This window comes from Aedes albopictus, chromosome 1 (assembly GCF_035046485.1).
Source record: "Aedes albopictus strain Foshan chromosome 1, AalbF5, whole genome shotgun sequence".
Classification (NCBI taxonomy): Eukaryota; Metazoa; Arthropoda; class Insecta; order Diptera; family Culicidae; genus Aedes; species Aedes albopictus.
Window position 1 is genome coordinate 105,493,503 of NC_085136.1, and position 17,046 is coordinate 105,510,548.

Here is a 17,046-nt window from a genome sequence, read left to right on the forward strand (position 1 = left end):
ACATTCCATAACACCGGACCCAGGATGGAACCTTGCGGGACTCCTGAGGTTATGTGAAAGCACTTCCGACCCACCTCCGTGTCGTAAACCAGTACGCGATTCTGGAAGTAGCTTCCGAGAATCTTGTACAAGTACTCCGGTATCCCCAGACGCAAGAGCGCATCGGCAATAGCAGCCCAACTGGCGCTATTAAATGCATTCCTTACATCCAGAGTCACTACCCCGCAGAAGCGAATTCCCCTCCTCTTAGGCTCGAGTGCTTTCTCGGCGGTTTTTGTAACCGACAAGATAGCGTCTACGGTGGACCTCCCCTTCCGGAAGCCATACTGGTTGCTCGAGAGACCATTCACGCCCTCAGTGAACTTCAACATTCTATTGAGGATGATCTTTTCGAGCACCTTCCCCGCCGTGTCAATCAAGCATATTGGTCTATATGCCGACGGGTCTCCGGGTGGTTTCCCCGCCATTGGCAATAGTACCAGGCTCTGCCTCTTCCAAGCTTCTGGGAAAACTCCCTCGTCCAGGCATTTCTGCATAGCAGACCTGAACATCTCGGGAGCTTCTGCGATAGCTACTTTTAAGGCCAGGTTCGGAACTCCGTCCGGACCTGGGGCCTTACCTACGCTAAGGGACTTAGCTATCCCCGCAAGTTCCACATCGGTGACCCTTTCCTCATCGCCAGCCCCAGTCCCCGGCTGTCCTACGAAAGGAGGCCAAGGACTAGGATCATGACGCGGAAAAAGTCCTCCAATGATCCCCTCCAACATCTCTGGAGATTGCTCTGTAGGAGCCATCACACCTCTCGTCTTGGCCATAACAATCCTGTAGGCATCACCCCACGGGTTCGTATTGGCACTCTGACAGAGACCCTCAAAGCAGGCCTTTTTGCTTGCTCTTATCTCGGTCTTGAGCGCGGCTTTTGCAGCGGCGAACACCACCCGCCGTTCGTTTCGCTCTTCCTCTGATCGTGCTCGCTGCATCCGCCGCCTAGCCCGTAGGCAGGCGCGGCGCAGGTCCGCAATCGCGTCGGTCCACCAGTAAGCCGGTGGCCTCCCATTTCTAGGGTGGACTCGCCTAGGCATGGTCGCATCACACGCACGTGAGAGCGCCGCTACCAGCTCGTCGCCGTCTAAACCGAGTAAGTTTCGCTCACGGCGGAGCGCTTCCCTAAATACCTCTTCGTCGAAGTATGATGTGTTCCACCTACGAGGGCTTGGCCTTGGCCTAGCCTCCTCTTCTTCTATCCGCTGTCTGCTGTTGTTGTAGTCGATACTGTAGCGAGCCGCCAGGTGGTCGCTGTGAGTGTAGCCATCATCTACTCTCCAGTTCGGACTACTTGTTAGGCCAGGACTACAAAAGGTCACGTCAATAATTGACTCCGCTCCATTTCGACTATAGGTACTCTTGGTACCGACGTTAGCCAAGTCGACATCTAAGATGGCCAGTGTTTCTAGCAGGATCTGACCCCGCTGGTCCGTGAAACGGCTTCCCCATTCCACGGCCCAGGCATTAAAGTCACCCGCTATTACCACCGGCCTTCGCCCTGTTAGCACGGTCGTTAAGCGGTCCAGCATTTGCGTGAACCGCTCGATCGGCCACCGCGGAGGCGCATAACAGCTACAGAAGAAGACCCCGTTTACTTTGGCGACCACGAAGCCCTCGTAGGTAGTAGACACCAACTCCTGCACGGGGTATTTACCCGTCGTCCATATCGCCGCCATTTTCCTGGTCCCATCCGAGGCCCAGTTGCCGTTGCCGGCGGGTACTCGGTATGGGTCCGAAATGATGGCGATATCCGTCTCCCACTCAGAAACCGCCTGACAAAGCAGTTGCTGAGCCGCATCACAGTGGTTCAGGTTCAGCTGCGTTACCTGCACTGTGATTTGTTGTTCACTGCGGCTTTCTTAAAGGCCGGGCACCCTGGACCACCCATCGGATGTCTGTTTTTCGAGGTTTTCCCGGTACAGATCATGCAGATGGGCGGACTCGTGCAGCTTTGGGCCTTATGACCTTCAGCGCCGCATCGCGTACACAGTTTGCGCCTGTCGGGGCCTTTGCAGTCCCACGACTTGTGTCCTGGTTCCAGACACCTGAAGCAAACCTCAGGTGGCTCGTGGAATGTCAGGTGACATACACACCAGCCCACCTTAATACTCCCTACTTTAACGGACTTTTTAACATCCGCCACAGGTAGCTGAACCAAAGCTATCTGTGTCCCTGCTGGCCCTCTCCGTAGCTTAACGGCTGCGGCGGCCACCTGCACATCGCACTGTTGCCGCAGTGCCGTGACGAGCTCTTCCACTTCGGTGATCCCGTCAATGTCTTTGACCTTCAGAGTCGCCTCATGTGTCAGAGCCCTCACCTGCACACCTTCACCAAGGACCTCTTCTGCCAGCCTTTTGTAGGCGGCGCCCTTGTGCTCCTTCTGGCGCTTCAGCTCCAGGATCATCTCGCCCGTACGAGTACGTCTAATACTGCGTACGTCGGCTTAGAGCCTCTGAGTGCAATTTTGACAGCTTTGCAATAATCAATTGGTGAGCTAGGTCATTTAAACTATTCTGGAGTTAAGACCTTCAAGCTCTACAAGCTCTACTCTCGTATCTTTTCACTTTATCGGTGTAGTTTCTCCAAAAAATCCTTCAGAAATTCCTGCAAGACTTTCACCAAGAATTCCTCAAAGAATCCTTCCAAGTATTCCTCGAAGAATTTCTGCCAATAATTCTTTCGAGAATTCATTAGAAAATCCCTCTAGGTATTCCTCCAAGAATTTCTTTATGAATTCCTCCAATACTTTTGCCAAGAAATTCTGCAGCGTTCCTCCAGGAATTATTCCAAGAATTCCTCTAGGATTTTTTCCAAGAATCCCTATGGAATTTCCCCAGAAATTTCTCAAAGAACTTCTGCAGGAGATACTCCTGAAATTCTTCCAAAAATTACTCCAGGGATTCATCCGAGATTACACTCAGGCATTTCTCCACAAATTCCTTTAGAAATTCGTATAGACATTTTTCAAGGATTTTTCGCAAAAATTACTTCAGGACATTCTCCAGGAATTACTTCAAGAATTCCTCGAAGTTTTTTTTTCCAGGAATTTTTAAAGAAATTTTTCAAGAATTCCTCCAGAAATTCCTCCATGAAAACCTCCAGGATTCTTCAGGAAACCTTTGGAAATTCCTCAGAAAAAAAAATACTCCTGGGATTACTTTAAGAATTTGTCCAAGAATTCCTTCAGGGATTTCCTCTAAAATTCCCCCAAAAAATTCTTGAGCAATTACGCCAAAAAATCCTCCTGAAATTACTCCAGCAACTCCTTCATGTATTCCGTAATATTGTTTTTTCTTGGAATTCGACTAGGAAATACTCCAGAAATTCCCCCAGGAGTCACATAGGAAATTACTTCAAGAAGCGCTCCAGGTGTTCATCCGGGATTTTTTTCCAGGAATTCCACCAAAAAAAATCCTTAGGAATTTTTTCCCAGAATTCATTCAAGAATTCCTCCAAGCATCTGCGTAGAATTCTCCCAAGAGAAATTCCTTCAAAAATCCTACAGGACGTTCCCAAGACTTTCACCAGAGGTCCCTCTAAGATTTCTGCCTAGTATTTTGTCAGAAATTTTGTCAGAAATATTTCCAAAAAAAATTTCAAGAAATTCTTTCAAGAATTCATTCGAAAAATCTTCCCGAAATTCCTTCATAAACACCTCCAAAGTTATTAAGGATACCTCCAGAAATTCCTCAAGAAAATGCTTCAAGTACAACTCCAGCGATTCCTCCGAGAATTCCTTCAGAAGAATTCTCCAAGAACTGCTCCGAGACTTCTTCCAAGAGTTCCTTTAGAGGCGAATCAACTGGGAAGTTGAAAACCTCTTTAATAAAGATAATAATAATAAGAATTCCTGCAATAATTTCTCCAAAAAATCCTCCAGGAATTTTTCCATGATTTTCTTTTCTTGGTAAAACTTCTGCTAAGAATTTCTCCAAGAATCCATGCAGGAATTTCTCTTGAAATTCTTTCAAGAATTTTGACAGGAAATCTAAGAAAAATTTCTCCAAGACCTGCTCCAGTACTTCTGTCAAAAATCCCTCCAAGAATCGCTCCAGGGATTAAGCCAGGGATTCCTTTATAAATTCCTCAAGGAATACCTCTAGGATTTTTTCAATAATTAACTTCAATAAATTTTTCTAGGATATCCTTCAGAAACTCCAACCAGAAATGCCTACAGGAATCTCCTCAGGAATTACTCCAAGAATTCCTTCAGGAAATCCTCCAAGACATCCGCCAAGAATTCCTTCAACTATCCTTTGTAGAACTCCTTTCCAGGAATGCCACTAATACTTCTTTCACGAATTCCATCCAGAATCTCTCAAGGATTTTCTTGTAGAATTATTTCAGGAATTCCTTCAGGAATTCTCCCAAGAATTCCTACAAGAATACTTTCAGGAAGTTCTTGTAGGAATTTCTGGAGAAAATCATACAGGAATTCCCGGAGTACTTTCTGAAAGAATTCATGAATTAATTTGCGAAGGAGTTTTTAAAGAATTTCCTGGGGGAATTCTTAGAGGAATTCCCGAAGGATTTCCTTGAGGAAATCCTGGAGGAATTTTCGAAGATTTTTTTTATTTTTTTTTATTTCTGCAGGTAATTTCTGGAGGACTTCCTGGTGTATTTCCTGTAAGAATTCATGGAGTAATTCCTGGAAGAATACCTGAAATATTTCCTGGAGGAATTCACGCGATGAATTCCTAGTGTATTACCCGGTACCATTCCTAGAGTAATTCCTAGAGGATTTCCTGGAATAATTATTGAAGGAATTCCTGGAGGAACTCCTGGAGCAATTCCTGATTTTCTGGAGGAAGTCTTGGAGGAATTTCTGGAAAAAAAGACCTGTATTCTTTCCTACAGTAATTCCTGTAGGAATTCCTGCAGTTATTCTTGAAGGAGTCCCTGGAATAAATCCTGGATGAATTCCGGGAATATTTCTTGCTGGAATTCCCGGAGTATTTCCCGTATTAATTCCTAGAGGAATTCCTGTAACAATTCCAGGAGGAATTCGTAATGTTATTCTAAGAGGAATTCCTGGAGGAATTCATGGAGTAATTCCTGAAGGAATTATTGGAGTATTTTCTGGAGGAATTTCTGAAATATAGCCTGGCTGGAGTATATCCTGGAGGGATTCCTGGAAGAATACTTGAATGAATTTCTGGATGAGTCCATCCCAAGTAACACAACTTGTTATATAATTGTTAAAATTGTACGTTTCGAACATAATCTATTGTATTTTTCTTGCATTATTTACGTTATATCACACACCTGTATAATCAAAACAGCGCAAAAAATGGCGGCTTATAAAACATGTTACAAGTTATATAAGATGTATTCTGATACACTTGTCATACTGATAATATCGTCCACAATAGCTTCCACATGACGAACAATTAATAAATGATTGCAATTATGTTATTCGTATGTACTGGAAACTTGCAAAATACTCTTCAAAAACAATAACATTATTTGGTTGGAATTAAGCTAGTTCAAGCTTAATCAACTTGTAGAAAATACTTATATACCATAACATATGTTTAAGTTATAACTGAGTTAATTTATAGTGATATATGTGTCACAGAAAATCTTTTTGTACTAGACTAGACTAAGAGACATAATAAATATATGTGAGCGTGCGAACTGTCAGATAAAAAAAAAAACAAATTGTAAAATAACCTGCATATTCTGACTGAATTTACCATACTCAATATGAAAATTATTTCCAAATGATGGTCTCGATCGTTAAGTTTTCGGATGACAAAATCTGAATTGCGTGGGCTATACTTATACACAGAGGTGGTAGTCGTGAATCACCTGCCAGTGAAGATTTATTGTGAAACTTCTAATTTTACTCATGCATAATTTGAGCGCCTCTGAATTGAATAAAAATATGAAATGAATCAACCAAATAATGCTGCTGGGAAGATTTTTTCTAATCTATATTTAAAAAAAACAATATGGCAGTCCCTTCCTGAAGCTAACAGCGCCGGTCAAAAATATTGAGAATTATTCAGTTTCAAATTAAATTGTATTTGACGCCATAAGTGTTTATTAAATTATGGCTCAGATAAAATTATAGTATGTTCAATAAGAAAAAGGAAGTTTTGTTCAAAGTTATTAATAAAGCAAGCAAACGAATAATGTCAACTCCTTTGATTTGACCTGCACGACTTCATATTTTTAGCTGGTACTGTAATCTGTAACCGTTTTCTGATGAATAAAAATATTTTTTCATCAATTGATTGGAAATGTCAAAATAACGTAAAAATAACTCTTATAGAACAACTCAAAAATAAATAATAGTTGATGTTTGAACAAAGCTTATGATACGTCTCCAGAGCTTCTTTCCTACACATTCACATATAAGTTATTATATTATTTTGTAGCAATCATTACAACGCCAAAGCAACTGAAATATAACTTATTTTTGACGACGCTTTTAGTCTATCAAAACGTCAAAATGTTGTTGTCAATAATCAAGCGGTTCGTTCTTCGGATGGTCCAGTGTTACGGTGAAGTTTTGTATTTTCCGTGAAATTGAAGATGCGGATTTCGTAGGTTCGGTATAATCCACCAAATATGAATTCGCAAGTTCATACATAGACACCAACATTGCATGGTGAAGTAAGGAGTGCTTGCCCAACCAAAACATATCTCCGTATGTGCATCACCAATGCCATGAATGACGACGTATATGTTACATGTTAGCTCTAGCTTCCACAGTTATCAGTGCAGAGCCAATAATTCCTCGAATCTGAAGTGAAAAAATAATAGATACACTACACTGCTGGAGTGGAATGTTTCTTAGGCACACGACTATGACATGTTTAGATTCGGTCATTAAAGTTGCGAAGTGTCAAAACGCAAACTGGCTCTACTGATTAACTTGGTGTCTGATGTTTCAGAAATGTTTTATCATTGTATAACCCACAGATTTCATACGCTAATGAAGCCGATGAGCAAAGTCATACATTTTTTGTTGTTTGTAATCGAGAAACACAATTAGAGCTAATCTAAAGCAAACATTGTTTTGAAATTCACTTATAATACATTAATAATACTTCTTCAATAATTTTGATTTCCAAAGATGTTTTCTGTGTTACTTGGGATGTAAGAGTCCATAGAGGAATCCGTGAATCCTGAAGAAATCCCTGAAGAAATCTCTCAAGGAATTCCTGGAAAAATTTCTAGAGGAATCGCTGGAGGAATCCCTTGAGAATTTCTTGGAAAATTCCTGGAAAAAATCCTTGGAAAGCTTCCTGGAGCATCCCTGGAGAAACTTCTGGACGAACTCTTGAAAAAATTAACTGGAGGAGTTTTCAGGGAACTCCTGGAGAAATCCTTGAAGGACTCTCGAAGCACCTTCGGGGAACTTCCGCAGGAATTCCCATGGAACTCCTGCGGGATTTTTCTTGGAGTAATTCCCGTGGAAATCCTGGAGAATTCCAGTATAGCTCCTGAACAAATTTACGAGAAACTGCCGGAAAACTGCCAGAAGGCATTTAGAGGAACTCGTAGTGACATTCTCGGAGAACATCACGATGAATTTCTGAGGAACGCCTGGAGGAATTCTTGGATAATTTTTGACACTTCAAAATACCACAGAAATCATTTGTATGTCATGCTGTCATTTGGTTGCTTTTTAATTGCAACTACTTTTTACCTAATCGTCATGTTTAAGTTCTGAGGACAGGCCCTTTACACTAGAAAGTTACGCTAGGATTATGTTTACCATCAGTGTTTACCCAGGGTGGCCACCCAGTCGGGAATTTCGGGAAAACCGGGAAAAGCTCGGGAATTCGAAACCACCGGGAAAAAGTCGGGAAAACCTCGGGAATTGTTGCTAGCCACCGGGAATTTTCAAAATTTTAAAATTTGTACAGTCTTTAGAAGCATAAGTACGAGAATCTGCGGGAAATGCAGTCAACAACTGTTGAACTAAGTATATAACATAGTGGGTGAACTGGCGTAAAAAACCATTCTTGGAATTTAATATCTTGTCGTCAAGTCACGACAATTAAAGTTAATCATAGTGATGTTACCCAGAGCGTTAATGATTAATCATAAATTTAATCATGATTAATGATTAATGATTAAGATTAATCAAAAATCAGTAATCATAATCACCAAAATTTCTCATTTAATCATTGATCATTAATCTTAATCACACTGATTTCGCAATTTAATCATTAATCAGTAATCATAATCATAAGAAAAAAAAATTAATCAATCATTAATCATTCATCACCAAAAATTGTTCACCATATAAAATATATGATCCAATTTGAATTGGTTCAAATGCTGTTCTTCTTGATTATTTTCTCAATAATCTCCCAGACAGAGTTACCTTTTACTTTTGGAACTTCAAAAATATTTTAAACAATAATTATATTTTAATCATTTCCTGTTTTTTGTGATTGATTAATCATGATTAATCATGATTTTTAATCAATGAGCCATTTTTAATCATTAATCGTAATCAATAATCACAGATAAAATCAATTTTAATCATTAATCATAATCATTAATCATCCCAAAAATCAAATTGATCATTAATCATTAATTAATTAATTAATTAATCAAAAATCACCGAAATTGGAATTTTAATCACCAATGATTAATCATGATTAAAATATTTGTTAATCATGAACGCTCTGATGTTACCTAACATCATAATTTGAACAGTTTCAAAGATATTCTAAAGAACATTCTGGTGGAAAGACTGGTTGAGACACATTCTAATATTTATAGATTCATATGTCATTTATGCATTTCAGGATGTACATGTTCCATAAAACATCAAGCGTCCTATAAAAGTTTAAAAAAAACATAACAAAAATTATAACTTTTTTCTAAAAAATTATCCTTGTTCAATCTCTAGGAGAATACTTGATATAGCCTTTGTCCTTTGAGCAAAAAGTCTTTGAGAAATTTGGATAGGATGCTGATAAAATTTTGAATAAATGAATGAATTGCCCCAAGAATAAATTAAAATTAAAAATTATGAAAATCTGGATGAGTAATTCTGGTCAAAACATTCTTACAATTTAAGAATAGTTAGTGAAAAACAATTGAAAGAATATTTAAAGGGATTTTTACTATCTGATGAAATTCCTCAAAGCACGATTATTTTAGTTCATAAAAGTATTTCTACTATTTTGTTTGAAAGATTTTTGTTGTTTTTCATGAAGTTCTTGGAAGTACTCATTTGTTGAACTTGTGAATAAAAATGTTCGGAGAAAACCGGAGTAATTTTCCGGGAAAATCCCTTTTTGGTGAAGCTTTAGCATAAGTCCTTGGTAAAACTCCTGGCTCAGCAAATTCTCGAGAATTTTGATTATTCGTAGTTTCTAGTTAAACTACCAACTGAAATTCTCGCGGGAGTTCCAGTGAGTATTCAAAAGCATCTGGAGCAATATAGTTGTATGATTTATGGAAATAAATAATTCCCAAATAATCAATCTGTCTCTACATTATGGGGGAAATATTTTCTCAAAAACTAATACTTCAGGAATTCCTGGAGAAATTCTTGACATATCTGAAAATGTGAGCAGAAATTAAATCTCTGAGAACTGCATATTGCAATCACTGATGAAATAACTGAATGCTAGACGATTATCAGACAAAATCTAAGATTTCTTGGATCTCTCAAATTTCTCCTAGAATTTCAGCGAACGGTTTCAGCCTAAGTAACCTTCCTGACTTTCTGCAGTAGCCATTTACGCTACCATAAAGTTCGCCATTGGTTTGCTATTAAAATTGTATCATGAAAATGACCATCAAAAATACTACACTGAAGATTTCCCTAGAAATCATTTCCAAAATTCTTTCACGAGTAATCTTTCCAGATATTTCACCAGAAGTTCATCTAGAATGTTTTTTGTTTGGGAATTCTGTTATTGCCTATTAGTTTCTTAAACGAACTTACCAAGATTTTTTTAGAAGAGATTTTTGGAATATTACTAAGAAATCCACTAATAATAAGTTTGTAAATCCTATAATCATAGTGTATTCTCTGAGAATTTCGACCCCCCAGGATTATTCTTTTTATTTTCATTTGCTTAAACAACTGCATGATTTGTACTTGTTGGTCATCTATGAATTTAAGGAATATTTAATGAAGATGTCGTAACTTCAATGCCCATCATTGGATACAAGGGGACGGCAACCTATTTTTTCACTATGGAGTTTGACAGGTTGGATTGTGACTCCTTACGTGGAGCATAAATTTATGCTCCAGCCAAAATATTCACCAACACAGTCGTGAAATTTGAATGTTTACCTTTTTATGAGGGATATCGGTGCAAAACGCTTACATCACATTAGATCTCATAAAAGTGTTGATCATGAAAAAGCGGCATAATTTGATAATTTTCAGTTTCAGAGTGTCGATGTTTAGGTAAAGTTCCTACAGAAAATGGGAATTGTTTGTGAAAAGACACACAACACCTCTTTTCGCAAACTTTGTTCGCCAAAGTGCGTTTTTCCTTATTTTCTCCCGCTGCTGTATTGAGTGAATGTTGGTATTAGTGAGCTCTGGTTGCGCATGATAAGCGGCAACAAAATCAGGTCACCGTAGCATCCCCGATTGGATACAAGACAAACAACATACATTTTTTTTCAAATTCATATGAATACTATGTTAAATCCAAGGATTTGAAAATATTCAATATTAATTCTCTTAAATTTTTCTCAGCAAGTTACGTTTAATTTTCATTGTAAATCATTCTGTTTTAGAATCGGGAAAATTTTCAAAAAGCTATCGGGAAAACCGGGAAAAACTCGGGAATTTTATTTGTCGCTCTGAGTGGCCACCTTACACCATATGTTGAGCGATGGCAGTTTCAGTGAAAACGTTGGATGTTGTGTGCTTGTGTCCGGGCGATGCGTGGCCAAAAGTCGGAGTACTGGAGGAGAAGCTGCCGCCGAAGTTTCAGCTACTGTCGGGATTCTTCCAGAGCCGATGATTCTTCTGCGTTAAAGAACACAGCGTCGGAACTTCAATACGATCGGGGTGAGTTTCGATGGGGCGGAGGCTTTGTAGTGATGGGAGCTTTTGCACAGAGGGGTCGCACTGATACATTTCAAGAATTTTGTCCGCAAATCGCTGTGGTTGCGCACATGAGCAGAACCGGATTTGTTATAATTTTATTATTATATCGTATTTTGTTATCAGGTTGTTATTGAGAATTATTTCAAAAATAACTAACAAAGTTATGGATACGTTATCAACACTAGTTTTGTTATTTATATGATACTATAAGTTACTGTGTTATGATTTTGATAGTTTTACTCATTTTGTTGCCAGATTTTTATCAATAACTTTTTATTTCAAAATTGATATTGAAATATTTTACAAATTCGCTTTTATTAAGTTGATATTGGAACTAACAAAAGGTGATGATGATGATGATGATGATTGTGTACCCACCATCAGCGCAAGGATTACCTATGGCTGCAGAGTCATACCGGAACGGAATGATCTACCTGATGGTTTGTTGTAGCAGGGTAAGCTAAATTCACTGGAGACCTTCGGAAAACAACATGATAATTGTTATCTCGTGACAAAGTCTGGCCACCCCACGAACATTTGCCCGGAAACCAGTTCATTTAACTTCCTTAGGCTACCCCTCCGAAATCCCCATATATGTCATGTTCAAATATAAAAAGTAATAAGGAACGAACTCACCGGGTAATCCTGACCAGCTGGTTTTCTATGTTTGGCTTTGGTCTCAGCATGCAAACGGTCTAACCATATTAAATGTGCACTCGTTCACACCACTCGCTGATTCTCCGATCGTCCATCGAAGAATCCGAAAAAAATACATAAGCGAGAATACCCGACGCACTGAAAAACAATCTCTTGGATACTAGCATTTCTGAACTCGGAATAACGACGAACACGAGCACCACGATGCGGGCAATGTGGTCTCTTGCCACCGAGCCATCGTCGATCGTTTACACAAAGTGCGAACAAAAAACACAAAGAAAAATACGAAAACGCGGGAACGACGAAATGCGGCATATTTCAGCCTCTGCGCCTTGCTTGTCACTGACGACCGACGACCGTTCACTCTTCCATCAGCGTTCCACTCAAGTACGAACGAAAACACAAAGAAAAATACGAAAACGCGGGAACGACGAAATGCGGCATGTTTCAGCCTCCGCGCCCTGCTTGTCACTGACGACCGACGACCGTTCACTCTTCCATCAGCGTTCCACCCAAGTACGAACGAAAACACAAAGAAAAATACGAAAACGCGGGAACGACGAAATGCGGCATATTTCAGCCTCTGCGCCTTGCTTGTCTGATATTGGAACTAACAAAAGGTGTTCATAAACTAGTTTTCCAGAAACATTTTTTTGTTTTGATTTTTTGTTATTTTGCCGCTTATGACGGACAAGTTTATAACTTGATATGCTACTCTTTCTCTTAAAGATCGGCTGGCCTACCTAATAAAAAGTAAACAGAGAGGAAAAATGATCACATGGGATCTGGACCATGCGTTCGATCGGGTGCGACAATCGTACCTGTATAACACCATGCGCTCACTCGGGATTCATCGTGGCCTGGTAGATCTACTCGCACAATTCGACAATCTCTCATCCTCGCGGCTACTAATCAACGGACATCTATCAGCACCGTTTGCAATCCAGCGATCGATTCGACAGGGTTCACCTCTGAGCATGCATCTCTTTGTAATATACCTACACCCACTGATAAGCAAGCTAGAGAGGCTCTCCAGGGACGATCTTGTCGTTGCGTATGCCGACGATGTCACCATCGTATCCACTTCGGTGGAAAGAATAATTCGGATGCGGGAATTATTCTCCCGATTCGAACGTGTCTCCGGTGCAAAGGTTAACTGGGAGAAAACAAAATCTCTCTACGTAGGATACATTGAAGGAAACCCTCTCCATCTGCCATGGCTACAGACAGAAAACACTGTTAAGGCTCCCCCAAACCAAGGCGACTTTTCCGGCGACACGATTTTTTATCGCCGCGATTTTTCTCAACGACTACAGCGATAAATGCGTCGCATCAACCATCTACACCAACGCGAAAACTATTCACAAACAAAACTTAGTCGCCCCGCGACAGCGACGAAAACTGTGCATGCAGCGACCAGCGCCGCGACACACCGGCGACAAGTTCAAAAATCGCTGCACTGTCGCTTGTCGCCTGCGACGACGTCGTCGCAGTGTGGAAGGTCCCCTTCAAATCAGTGCGCAGCGATTTCGCGACAAAAACATAGCGACAAAAAATCGTGTCGCTGGAAAAGAGTCGCGTCGGTTTGGGGGAGCCTTTAAGGTGCTTGGAGTGATATACGCCAACTCCGACTGATGTCGAAACTGAACTGGGATGCAATGATAGCTACATTTGCTCGAACAGTGTGGCTAAACTCGTTGCGTTCTCTCACGTTGTTGCAGAAACTAACACTCTTGAATACTTTTGTAACTTCAAGAGTGTGGTACCTGGCATCTGTTATCTCTCCATATTGTGCCCACACATCCAAAATCACGGCGACAATGGGAAGATTCATATGGAGCAACATTTCAACAAGAATTCCGATGCAACAACTTGAACGCGATCATCCACAGGGTGGTCTAAAGTTGCATCTTCCGACGACAAAATGCAAAGCACTACTGACCAATAGGTGTTTGCAGGAAATTGATTCGATGCCGTACTACAAATCAATTCTGTTTTCGGATATCCCTGCTGATCAGCGATCTATTCCTGCCGATCTCCCGGATCTTAAAATAATCTGGCAACAGTTCCGACAGCTACCCGCACACATTCGGCTGAACCCATCATCCGATCTCATATATCGCTACGTCGTAGAGCAAAGTGTGGTACCGAGAGTAGAGCGACTCCACCCAGAAGCAAATTGGAAACGAATTTGGTTGTCTCTGCACGCAGAACTCGATGTACACAGCGCAACGAGTAACTTTCACGCAGCGACCGAAAAGACAAAAGAATTTTCACGCAGATTTGTGTAACACCGGATCAACACAAAAAATGTGCTGATCCGGTGTTACACAAATCTGCGTGAAAATTCTTTTGTCTTTTTGCTCGCTGCGTGAAAGTTACTCGTGCGCTGTGTTGTTTCATTTAAGGGTGTGTGCGGTCGTGCTCTCTCGTCAGTGGAGAAAAGCAACCTATACCTGGTCATCAATGAAAAAAGTCCACATCGAGAGCTACTACACAAAATCGGGCAGGCAGACAACAACTCTTGCCAATACTGCAACATAGCGATCGACACCATGCAACACAGATATAGTGAATGTTCAAGAGTTCGAGTGGCTTGGAATTCGCTTCTAAGCAAAATAAGAGCAATACTGGGAGGATGGAGGGCACTTTCGTTCACTGATCTGTTAAGACCAATGCTTAATCAAATATGCAAAAGGAAAAGAACTTTAATCCTAAAATTATTTATTAACTATGTTATCTTTATAAATAATAATGATCAAATCGATGTAAATGCGCTTGAATTCCACTTGAACTGTGAATTGAATAATAGTTAAGTATGATTTTACAGAAAAATGACCAAATAAAACAATTAAAAAAAACATGAAAATAACTCTTTCCGTTACTCAGTTATTTTGCAAACATAACATATTTTGTTATGCTGTTGCTATTCCCTTCTGCTCGGGTAGGTAATCCTCCGCTGATGGTGGGTACACTTTTATCATCATTATATGAAAATAGCCCCTCCCTCCTTTCTTTCATTTATATCTTTGAAACTATTATATATACCGTAAACCGGGGTCCAATTGATCTCCGGGTCGAAATTGATCAGACGTTTTTCCATAAGATAAAGCATACTTTGAATAGTTTCCTTAAATACATCGTATAGTATCAGATTTCAGCTACACGATACAAGAAATAAATCTTTTTAAAGTATGCTTAATGTAATAGAAAAAAAAGTCTGATCAATTTCGACCCGGAGATAAATTTGACCCCGGTTTACGATACACACTTTGTACCTTCACTTTAAAAAAGCAAATCGTGTAAGAAATCTACAAAAAAAAATGATACAGTGTTGCCAAATATGACATTCTTCTTCTTTTTGTTTGTGGCTCCACTGGAACTTGGTCTGCCTTATCTTCAACTTAGTGTTCTTTGAGCACTTCCACAGTTATTAATTGAAGGGCTTTCTTTTCTTGCCAGAGCATTGTGTATATTGGGAGGCAAGGACAATGATATACTAAGCCCAGAGAAGTTGAGAAAAGTCGATGTTTCACTTTAAAGTGGCCTAAAAATACAAAGTTTTCTCGCATTTTGTCTTCCTTGACTCTGAAAGGGTGGAATTACTGGATGAATGGTTGGTGACCCGTCAAATATAATTTGAGCAAACCCGACCTGAAGCATATAACAAGATTATAACAAAATTATGAGAACTGTTGTTAGAAATAACAATAGTTGATATAATTCTGTTATAAGGTTTTTTCCATGTGAAAATCCATAAAATTTTTTTAATAACATTTGTTATAATTTTAATAACAAAATTATAACAAAACTTGTTTTATTTTTTCAAACGGATGTATAATAACATGTTTCGGCCAGGATGTCTTTACGGCCCTACGCTGTGTACTTTTAACTAACCGACGAGACTCCAGACGACGAGAGAAAAGTATACGCTGATTCAACTAATAACGATTTATTCGCACCACCGTGTGGCAGTGCTCCACACGGCGGTGATGTGACGATACACACTAACATTCAATACATTTGGGGCTTCCCTTTTATAGGGGAAGCAGTACGGAAAAGTATAAAGCAACAGAGCGCACGGTAGCACGCTTTACCATGCCTACCGTTGCTCTGGGCATTTACTGCTTAGCAATGAAAAGAAGACAATTCACAATAGTTGAATGGGCTGTTGCTGCTGCTCTGCTTATAGCGCTGCTAGCGTGTGTAACAGCCAACGACGACGCCGAGTACGATGCGAGCTCCAACATAACATTTGTTATATTATGCATCTTAATATAATTGCCTCTAACATAATTTCGTAGCATGCTTATTGCAATTTTTGCTATATTTTTTCTAACAAAATTATTTCAGAATTGTTGTGCTGTCGCGAAAAAGATTGATAATTTTTATTATTTTGGTCACTCGAGCCAAGAGATTTTGATATAAATCTTGTAACAAATTCGGTTTGAAATGTATAACAGAACTTGTCATAATTGTGTGTTATGATTTCGTTAGTTTAGTCTAACAAAATTTGATATAATCCTGTTATGATGTTATCTCAACTTGTTATTTTTTTTAATTGGAACGAGTTTTGTTAGAATTTTTGTTATTTTAACTACAAACGGTACATGTTTTATAACAACCGTTGTTACAAAAATCATTGTAACAAAATAACACAACCAGTAATAATTTTTTCCCCATCTAGTCGGGAATCGACGTCCTACTGATTCCTCCAATAATGCAACGAGGTTAATCAAATTCTTGTTCCAAATCGAACATCTGAAATTGACTTCAGATTGATTGCCATTATAAATGCATCAATCGATTGGCCACACTTATCGTCCGATGAGGATATGCACTCTAGTGGCACCCAGACCAGACCCTATTTTCCTTCCATCATCGTTGATCGCTCTACCAAAACTTCCATCCGACAGATGACGACAACGACAACGTTATTACTCACCTCCACTGCAACCGGACCGGAAAGTGCTGCTTCCGAGCGCGGTCGACGAGATGGTGGATCCCTTCCCACTGCTGCTGGAGCAGAATGGTGAACTTTGCTGATATGTGGGCACCGTTTGCTGTTGATGCTGATGTTGTTGTTGAGCGGATGGCACTAATGACGGTTGCTGGCGGTTCATATTTGCTGACGACCCTCCATCGCCACCACCGTCTGCACCATCCAAATCGAAAGTCAAGCGGCCATCTCCGGCGTCCGCCGCCGTTCGACAGCTGGTGCCGCCGTTGCTGCTAACGGTCACATATTCCGGTTGTTGTTGTTGATGGCTCGCCAGGACGTTTTTCAGGTGCGT

At 40.1% G+C, this 17,046-nt stretch overlaps 1 protein-coding gene across 2 annotated transcripts in view; it reads right to left on the reverse strand.

Annotated features, from left to right (window-relative positions):
* The window catches only part of LOC109397657 (uncharacterized), a 386,176-nt gene that overhangs the window by 141,294 nt on the left and 227,836 nt on the right, over positions 1–17,046 (reverse strand). For both annotated transcript variants that reach the window (XM_062845147.1, XM_029880381.2), the window contains one exon: positions 16,698–17,046. This exon is cut by the window's right edge and continues 11 nt beyond it. In XM_062845147.1, the coding sequence (XP_062701131.1) occupies positions 16,698–17,046 (349 nt within the window). The remainder of the gene's footprint in view (positions 1–16,697) is intronic.